The sequence below is a fragment of the Terrapene carolina genome, unplaced genomic scaffold (assembly GCF_002925995.2).
Source record: "Terrapene carolina triunguis isolate 2854851 unplaced genomic scaffold, T_m_triunguis-2.0 Scaffold88, whole genome shotgun sequence".
Taxonomy (NCBI): Eukaryota; Metazoa; Chordata; order Testudines; family Emydidae; genus Terrapene; species Terrapene triunguis.
This window is the reverse complement of record NW_020664439.1, coordinates 18419413-18429795: the sequence shown is the minus strand read 5'-3', so window position 1 is coordinate 18429795 and position 10383 is coordinate 18419413. Positions and strand designations below refer to the sequence as shown.

Genomic DNA, 10383 nt, shown 5'->3' with positions numbered 1-10383 from the left:
CCTCTCCCCTTCCACTCCTTCTATCATCTTATGCTTTAAAAATACCCACCCTTCACTTCTTTTGCCCCAACTGCATCAGTTTTGCACTGGTGTAATTCCATAGATTTCACAGAGTTACTCCTAATTAGCATAATTGTGAAATCAGAATCAGGCCCAAAGTCTTCAAAAGTAATCTTTGCAGTGATGGGCTCTGCACTGCCCCCTACTGAGGAGTCCGGCATACTGGAACAATTTACCCCATATAGTTAAGTAAATGTTATGTCTTCATAGTATAACATGAAATAAAGAATTAAGACTATTACTGTATTTAAAGCAAAACTTTAATTCTGGTTTAAAGGGCTTTTCAGTTGCCTTTAAAATATCTAGGCTTGCCAGAAGCATAGTATGCTCGCATGTGAGCGTGTCTGCTGGTAGGAGAGTGGGCAGGAGGGAAGGCATAAAGTAAATCTTTCACCTTAGTGACTCAGTCAGGTGACATGTCTAGCATAATTTATGTCAAGTTTGCATGCAGTCTTGCAAAACAAATACAAGTTTCAGAGAGGTAGCCATGTTAGTCTGTATCAGCAAAAACAACGAGGAGTCCTGATGGAGGTGGGTTTTAGCCCACGAAAGCTTATGGCCAAATAAATTTGTTAGTCTCTAAAGCAAATACAGTTCAACTGAACAGCTCCTTTCAATAGCTGTTTTTTTAAACTGTTACACTACTATTGTTAGCTGGGCGACAAGTTATGACAAGTGACAAAGCCAGAATCATCCGCTTGGCATTCATTGTAACAACATTCCATCATAAAGAATTCTCATGCTACAGGATGTGAATGTAATAAAATATGTGACTCAGCATTGGGATATCTTTTCACTCTGTAAAGTGCAACTGTTGTAGTAGTGACTTGGTCAGGCCATATAGGCCAAAATATAGGTTTGATAAGGAAAAATGTCTGTTAAAATTAATAGGAATAGAATGATTTTTAAAATAATAATGTAGGACCATGCCGTTGTACGTGAAACACACTAACAGAGATTGGTAGTTGAAAAGTTCTAAGAGAACACAGGGCAACACCTGTCTAAATGTGGCAAAATAAATGATGGACTAGATTATCCTCACAATCATGCAATAGGGAAAAGATGAAATAATCACTGCCTAGTTTAAGGAAGGTAGGGGGAACAACCCCTCCTCCCCCAATTTCCATAGTGCACAGGAACCCAAAATTTTTAATCTGGGCCTGATGCCTGATTCACCAAATGGAAGTCCTGATTTTGCACTGCCTTACATTTTGTACAGGTGTACAAACTACACAAAGTGTAAAATGCTACTGAGAAAATGCTAATATTGTCACACTCATTTTGCACAGCTTTAAACAATTAAACACAGTGCAAGGCAACTGAGAACCAAGCAAAATTTTCCTGAGCACCTTTCAACCTCATTTTTTTTTTTAAATGAGAGATGATTAGGTCTAGATTTTTAAAGTTCTTTTCAATAATGCAAAACAATTAATAACCAAAGACATGTTTAAAAGAAATTACATTCACCTAATGTCTTTTTAATTTTTAACATACCTATGAAGTGAGCCCCTTAGAACCATCAGAGTGCAGCATTTCAAATGATGCCCATTAATTGAAGTGATCATAGATAGTCTTTAGCCATAATATTTCAGTTATGGACCAGTTAACATTTCTAGTACAAAAATGGGCCAGGAATTTCCCCCATATCTAAAATTTCCAAATTTGGTGAAAAACCACTAGTTTTGTCTTAAAAATGTGGGATACAAGTTGCCCATCTACCAACAAAGCTTTTTTTCCCCAACATTGGGGGGTGGGGGTGGGGGGGAAGGGGAGAGTGATTTTTTTTTTTTAATACAAAAAAAAAAAAAAAAATCTTTAGATATCTTAATTTACTACCTGTACATTAACAAATGACTATTGTGCACAATCACAAATTAGTTTTTACGACCTTTTATTATATCAGTGGACTCCAGCCATTGAAACATTTTGCTATGAAATTTTAATGATAGCAGATAAAGATACAATAGACTTTCCTAGCTTCAGAGAAGCAGTGGCAATCTTTAAAATAAATGACAAGAGTTCAGTTTCTCACCTCACTTTTACCTCTGGATATGAAAATCAGATCTATTTGGATATTTAAACAGTAAGTTACATTATTTTGAAGATCACTATTAAGATTTTTGTATTCTTCAAATAGTAGTGTTCAGATGAGAAATAGTTTATTATAGCTGTACTACACAACATCCTCCTTCAGCCATAATTAGACATCCAAGAGAAATCTCATCCCACTCCCATTTTACTTACTGTTTCTTGCTCCTGTGCTGAAATTTGTTTGTGACTGTAGGTGGGGGAGATGATCCTAAGAAGAGTTAGATTCACTTTTGATTTTGTACAAAACTGACTGTTCTGACAAAAATATGTTCTTGATATGGAGTAAGGCAATTCCATAAACATATAGAATAGCAAGTTGAATTGCTTCCCCAAAGCCAGATTCTGATTGGTCAGTTGGACCTTTATACTAATACAACATTCCTTATGGTGCACAGCTGGGACTTCATCACCACCAATAAATAATCCCTATAAATATTGATTTCATTATAGGCATCAGGTATAAAAGCAGCCTCTCCCTTTCCTCTCCTCCTAATTGTGGCTGCCTTTCTTAAATGTAAATTGGGGTAAGTTTAGAAGACTTGGACAATCTTATTTAAAAGGCTGGTTTGGGAGCTCTTACCAGCTCCCAACTCAGCTTAGTGCAGTTAAAGCTGCCCTGGCACCGTCTAGCACCTCTGAGAATGGCAATCAGGCTGGGAAAGGGAGCATTAGTTCTCTTCTCAGGAAACACATGGAAGAATCCTGGAAGAGAAAGCACTACAGAGTGCCCAAGGCAGTTAGTAGCCGTTCACAGGTAGTGTTTATTGCATTTGGGCTCTTAATTCAGTCTTTTAAATGAGATTAACGCTTTAATATAGTTCCTAGTTGCCCGCAAAAGAGGCAGGGAAGAGAGAGGTCACTTAGCTGGCAGGGGAAAAACAGGGAGGGAGAGGTAGTTTCAAATTATACACTTTTCCTTTGCCCCATGAGCTTATAGATCACTTGGAGGGCAGGTCATTCTTCTCTGAGCACTTCAAATCCCACTTTCTATTACAAAAACTGAATTGGGGAACTTGTCAATGTGATTCCTAAATTATGCCCTGATTGGGCAGATTAGGCAGGTGATTAACTTTATCCATGTGAGTAGTGTCATTGGCTTCAACAGGTACTGTTAATCACATGCATAAGTCTTTGCAGTATTGGGGCCTGGCTTTTTATAATATAAAGCAAGATGTTAAAAGTGGCCTTTAAGCCACCACCAAAATGTTGAAAGTACATCAAGGTTAATGGCAAGGGCAGGAGGTGGAAGAAGGGAGCCAACTATTTCACTAAATCATTTAAAAAAAAGTTTAAATAAGTACTATTTTCAATATATACTTTGTAAAATGTAAAGAAAATGCATTTGCAAGCTTTTTTTGTTTCTCTTCTTTCTCTTCATAGTAGAAACACCTGCTGTCCAAATCCATGCACTAACAGATTTTAGAAATTGAATTGTAAAACTACTGTGCTATGCTCTCAGCAAAATGTCATGCCAGGATGTGCATCAGTAGATTATTGATGCACTCTTTTGAGTGGCTTACACAGCACACTTAAGGCATGCACTGATAGCCTACTAATGCACAGCCCTTTAAGGATTTACTGGCATAACAGATCTTTTAAAAAACACATCATATAATATTGTGGGCCTGTGATGAGAGAAACTTTGTCCTGAACTCTCCCATTTAGGTATTGCAGTAGATTTTGCTATGCCAGGTGTTGAAGGGCTGTGTTTTGCAAAGTAATCTTAGGTGAAATGTGCTTTTACCATAGGGTCAAATTCTGGTTCTATACATACATCAGTTCCCTCCTAAGGGGAACATGTTTATACTACAAAAGTAGCATTAATGTGAGCCCATATTCTGGCTGTTTTCCACCCCCATTCTCAGCCCTTGCTGCGTATTACCCTGCCAGGAGCAGGATTAATCTACACCAAGAGTAATCTGCATGGAATGGGGTTATGAAGCTGAGTCAGACTGGGCATGTGCCAGAGCACTTACAACCTACTCTGCAGTGCCTCTCAGTCACTCTAGCTACAGAGGACCTCTGAAGTGCAATTTCTGTGGATCTGTCCACAAGTTTCTGTCACTCATTTCCCCTCCTAACTACATAGGTTTTTGGTGTGCACATATAATATGCTTTGCAATTTTTTGAGATCCTCAGATGGAAGTTGCTAAAGTAGCTTAAAAAGATTATGATTTTAGCCTCACAACACTCCTGTGAGGTAGGCTATTTTACAGAGGTGGAAACTGAGGCAGAGAGAAATAAAAACACTGGAACACAGTGACAGAGCCAAGAATAGGACACAGATCCCTTCTCTCCTCATCCTGTGTTAGAACCACAAGATCATCCTTCATTTCCAAGTCCATCCATTTTCCAATACCTTTTCAAGACCATCCTTGCTGCTATATGAGCAGCCTAAGTCCAAATTTGGCCCATAGCAAAGTTACAATAATTTGATAGGATGGCCAGCATACTCCTTCACCCCTACAGTGAGGTGGTGGTTGTTTACTGTTTTGTTTTGATTACCTTTAAGAGATGCCCTAATAGCATTCATGAACAGAATTATTCAACAGATATTGTATAACATCTTTCATATTAACTTGCAGAACAAGCAAGAAGAGAATTGGAGAAGTATTTTTAAAAGAAGAAAAAGAAACCACTCCTTTTATATTTAATCATCTCTGTACAAAAGTTAGGAATTTATTTATTTACCTGTAATGTTCGATCATTTTTTTTTTAATATCTGAAACTTATGGTTTGACAGCTACATTTGGAATGAGCAATGCTATTATGTTAATAGTTTATTAATGTTATTAAAACCCGCATAGTGTACATTAGAGGTGGTTATAGATGCAGTGTATCTTTAGCAATTCCTTTGTGTATCAGATGTAGAGGTCTTATCCTGTAGTTTCTACAGAGGCAAACCTTTGAGTTCAATAGAAGATCTGCCTCTGTAAGGAATGCAGGACTGGGTGCTAATGGCCCAGTGCTTTAAGGAGCTGAACACCATCAGTTTCCCTTGAAATCAGCAGAAGTTGGGGGGACAAAAGGACCTAATCCTGCCAGCAGTTACTACATAGTATAGTTCTTACTAACATATGAATAGTCATTAGGACTTCTCTTGGTAGTAAACATTAAATCTGGTATAGAGTTTTTGCAGACTTGAGTCTCAAGTGAATTAATGTCAGGGTGTTCAAAACTAGAAATAAACAGAAATATATAAAGTTTTGTTCAAGAACTGGTGAAACTATACATTTAGACTATAATATCAACTTACATATATCATTTTTTCATATCACTTATAAAAATAGTGCAATATATTTTATTTTTGTGACTGATTGAATTAACATTGCTATTATATTTAGAAACTTCTCTTTTTAAAGGCCAGTTACAAACTGGTGTGATCTATTTGTAGTTTAATTTAAACTACAGTTTAAACCAAATATAGACACGTATATCAGGAAACCTGATAGAAAGTTGAACTTGGTAACAAAAAAAAAAATGAATGTACATTCACAATCAAACATCAATTTCTTCATATAAGCTATAATATAACTACTCAAAAGCATAAGCTTACACAATATTAAGTACATTTCTTTTCTCAATTTCACTAGTTCACCCTCAGTCTGATTAAGTTAAGATAGAGGAGAATTTGACCTATTCTTTCCGTCCTTATTCCTACTGAATTTTTTACATTAATAAGAACTTGGACATATTACTACTAAATCATTCAGTGACTAAGGTGAACTCAGAAATCTAGATAACCAAAAGATTCTTAAGTTTGCTCTGATTCATGAAGTCCAAATTCATTGTCTAATTACTGAGAGTATTACTTCATCATTTAAAAGCCTTTATTGAAAACTATAGAACAAAGGGAAACATTTGAATTAAGAAAAGGAGAGAGAGATCAAGAAAGGAAATGAGTGTATTATAATGGCAGACTCATTCATTTTCAGAACAAGTGCCTCCTCGCCCTGTTATTGCTTTCATATTTCACATACACAGAGTGATGGAGTGCTATCCTTCTATGTTTCCTAAAATAAACCTGATTCTTCATCTTGATAGCTTCCAACACAATAAATAGATTATCTCTGTTGCTAGAACAAAGTAGTAGAATGTCCATTCAGCTTGTGCTCCTACTTGTCCTGTTGATGTCATATTTTAGGTTGATCGGTTCTTGTTAAACAGCTTAGCTGAGTTTTTGAAACACTGTTAGAATTTGGAAAGTTGTGCGGTACATTTTCACCCTTTTTGTTAATGATGTGATATTTATAACAACAAACAAACTCCTGACTTGGCTTCACCTCCGTTTGCACATCCCCCAGTAGCTACTCTGTTAGGATCATTCAGTTCTTCGAACAGTCCTGTTTCAATAATTTCTTCCTGCCATGGTATAGGGACAGCACCTGTCGCAAATTTCTTGAAGAATTGCTTATCTTTGTCATCAAACTCAATCCCCCGGATTTCAGAGAAGTCAGCAATGTCTGCAACATCTTTGGCATAGACAACTGATGGATCTGGCACAAAAGGGGGGTCTATGAGGCCTGCCTCCAGCCTGTGGAAGTTAATTGTTTTGAAGAAAGCATGTTTTCTTGGATCATCGTCACTGCTCCTGCAATAAAGCAAGAGATTGTCAGTCAAAACTGTGATGTGTTAGCTAGCCAATGAGGGTGAACTATATATATAAAACAGATAGAGCCACAAAGCTGAATTATAGCTCCAGATGTGGACACTCCTAGATTTTGGGAAAGTTCAACTGCACAACTTGGGTCTATTTTAATTTTAAATGGGTTTCATTAAACCATCTCTTTGCATGTTCTTTCAAAAGCCAAGGGTTGTTAGCTGCATAATGGGATCAAGATATTTTGTACTTTTCAGCTAGAAAAGTCAGGTTTTCAGTGGAACTGAAGCTAAGGAGGGGGAAATATTGGAACTATTGTTAACAACAAAAGCCCAGATAACTTGCTTTATTTTAGGTAGAATAAGAATTCCAGGAAACTGTAGTAGGTGGTTCAATGGGTAATACACTCAGCTGTCAACTCTGGAAACAGTGATTTCAGTGTGAAACTGGTGACAAGTAAAACTGATATTTGTGGTCTCATCTGAAATGCGTATTGGTCCAAAGTGCGCGCGCACAAAAAAATCACAAAAAGCCCAGTACAAAAGCCCTTATTGTCATGAGTATTTCTTATTCACATAAGTAGCCCCACTTAGCTCAATGGGGCTATTCATGTAAGGTCTACTCAAATGAGCAAGAGTTTGCAGGATCTGATCCAGAGATTGGTATGCTAGCAAAAGAATGCAAGCACATTTCCTAGCACCTTCACACCCAATGACCCTCTATAGCTAAAGCTATCCTAGTCCCTCACTACTAGGAACATAAACATTAATAAAACTCACCCAAGAATTAAAAATAAAATGAATCAAACATTTTTTAGACTTCAAAATAAGTATATCTTGGAAAGAATAACTGCAGTCCATGCAATGGGCTGAATTAAGGTTCTCTTCTCTTGAAGGAGAAACAGGAACACATGAACTATGGCAATGTGGGCCCACATTCAGATCCCAAGATGACCCGCAGGACAGGAATAATCTGAGTCTCAAGGGTACAATCAAAACATACTATGATCCTTGATGTAGGCCCTGTCCTAGAATGTGCCACTTTTGCAACTTTAGCTGTGGGGAATGTGCAAAGAGTGACCTTTGAGGCCAGGTCTATACTAGGAAATTAGGTTGGTATAACTATGTCGCTCAGGGGTGTGAAAAATCCACACTCATTAGTGACACAGTTAAATCGACCTACCCCTGCTGTAGACAGTGTTAAGTTTTCCCATCAACATAGCTATGGCTTCTAGGGGAGGTGGATTAACTATAGTGACCTGAGAAGCCCTCCTGTTGCTGTAGGTAGCATCTTCATTGAAGTGCTACAGCAGTGCAGCTGCACCGGTGCAGGGTTTAACGTGTAGACCTGCCCTGAGTTTTGGAGAAGCTACGAACAGGGAGGAAAATTGCGTTCTTCTTTTCCTGTATATATGGATGATACAGCTTGGACTGGGTCCTACATGAGGTAAAGGAGTATGAAGAACCAAGCTATCATTACAATGCCGGGGAAACAGATTTGTCTCTATTCCTTGGCCTCAGTAAATAGCAATGTTGTTAATGGGTTGCAGTTTTCTGATCACACTTTTATACAAAGTCGTATACTAAATAAAGACCACGCTTTCACACATTCACAGTGCACTATGGGATAATACTGAAGAACAGGATGTTCTATGGACATGACTCCCTACAACAAGATTAAAAGAAAGAGATAATGCAAATTTCTGTTAAAGCCAATCATCTTCATTAATGTGCAAAAGCACCATTACTTAGTGACTAGATGCAGCCTTAGGCCTATGTGACCACAGAAAGTCCTGCTCTGCCAAGGGCCTGCACCATGCACATGTAACAGACCCTCCAGGTTGACCAGCATCTTTAATTCCCTTTGCACTGCTTCCCGTTCCCTAACTGCTCACTCCTGCTCAGAAAACTGCACTTTAGCTTCACTTCCTGGCACCCTAATTCATGTAAGCAGGTCTACAGAGGCCACAGTCTTGTAAACAAATTTGATCAGGGAGCATTGCCATAGCCTGAGAAGCATCAGAGGCCAGATGGGCCTCAAAGGTACACAGAGATGGTGTTACCCATCAAGAAGTGGCAAGGGAGATGTATACTACAGTGATGAGCACAGTAGGAAAACACAGATTAGATCAACAGGGTTTATGTTATTTTTGCATAGGGTCTTGCAAAACCCAGCCAGCTCAGTTAGTGACACAAACACTGGTACAGCTGTGGAGCTTGAAGTCAATTGCTGACTGTCTTTATTAGCCTCAAGTGCATTAGAGCTGCAGATCAGATAATAGGAACTCACAGATTTGTGACTCGAGCAGCTCAGTCAGTCACCCTATGGAATTACTGGGTGATTTCATACTCAGCATATTCATGCAGACTTTATTTTATTTTGCTTTTCTATAACATGCTATTAAAAGCATCAGAACTTGGTGTAGGTTCCACAATGGATTACTGCAGTGTTTCCCCCTTCTGATGTAATATATTTTCTTTTGATACCATCAGGAATACATCTTTTTTTTTTTTTAAATATGAAGCTACAGGAATGCCATCTAAAGGCACCTACTAATACGGTGCTTCTTCTACCTAGCCATGACCCCTTCCTGTGTGAATCTGATGTTTGCATAACTGTGACAAAAAAAGTGAATGAGCTTGTCTAACTTCTCTCAAGTTAACATTCCTCAATGAACTATTTCACTGTTCCATGGGACAGCAGGGAGAGGGGTGAGCAAGTTCCAAAGGAGAGAGAGTGGAGTCAGAGAATGGAGAGACAGGTGTTAATCTCTCCAGAATAAGCCAACAACACCGAGTCTTGAATACAAAATTTAGAACATTTTCAAAAGGTCAGGTATGCAAATTAAAGCTGCCCTTGAGCAGCTTTAACTTATGCAACAGGCACTTATGTAGATAACCCAAGGTCTGATTGACCTTAGCAGAATTACAAGGCTAATCTTTACATAAGGATGAGCTGTTCTTGAACAATATCTCCAGTGTAATAGGCAGAGACAGGTGTTTTTTTTTAACATCATGTACAGAAAGGCTGGACTTCTCCTTGCCCATTTCTCATTAAACTGTATTGAAGGGAGGGTAAGAAAAAATGGGACATTATGTTAATGGATTCCATTGTGTCCCTCCCTCAATACTTCAAGGTACCACTACAGATTACAGTTGTAGGCTGTTCCATGCTTATGTATTTTAATAACTTGTCCCCTTTCCTCTCCCCCATGTGTCATAAAACACAGGCTATGTTGCTCCATCTGTAGGTCTACTTGTTGGGCTGGTAGAAATTTTGGTGGGGAAAAGTGCCCCCAAAAATGTGAAGCAGCACCAAACAGCAAAGAAAGTAGAGGCAGCATATTTTGAAAAATCAAAGTGGCAGAATGAAAAACCTCAACACAAATAACTGACTTGAGGTGCTTCTCCCACTCACCACTAAGGGCTAATGTAACATTAAGTAGGCAGATAGATGGTTTTGTGGTGAAAGCACATGACTAGAATTGTGGTTCCATTAGGAGAACGGTCTATTCCTAGCTCTTCCATAGACTTGCTGTATGACCTTGAACAACTCACTCAGACTCTCAAAGCCTCAGTTTCCCCAACTTTTAAGTTAGGGTAATAACGCTTACTTCACAGGGGTGTTGTGAG

General features: G+C 38.4%; 1 protein-coding gene across 1 annotated transcript in view; it reads right to left on the bottom strand.

Annotated features, from left to right (window-relative positions):
• Positions 1–6399: 6399 nt before the first annotated feature.
• The window catches only part of GRK7 (G protein-coupled receptor kinase 7), a 31751-nt gene continuing 27767 nt past the window's right edge, over positions 6400–10383 (bottom strand). The window contains exon 4 of the mRNA XM_024210886.2: positions 6400–6742. Within this exon, the coding sequence (XP_024066654.2) occupies positions 6400–6742 (343 nt within the window). The remainder of the gene's footprint in view (positions 6743–10383) is intronic.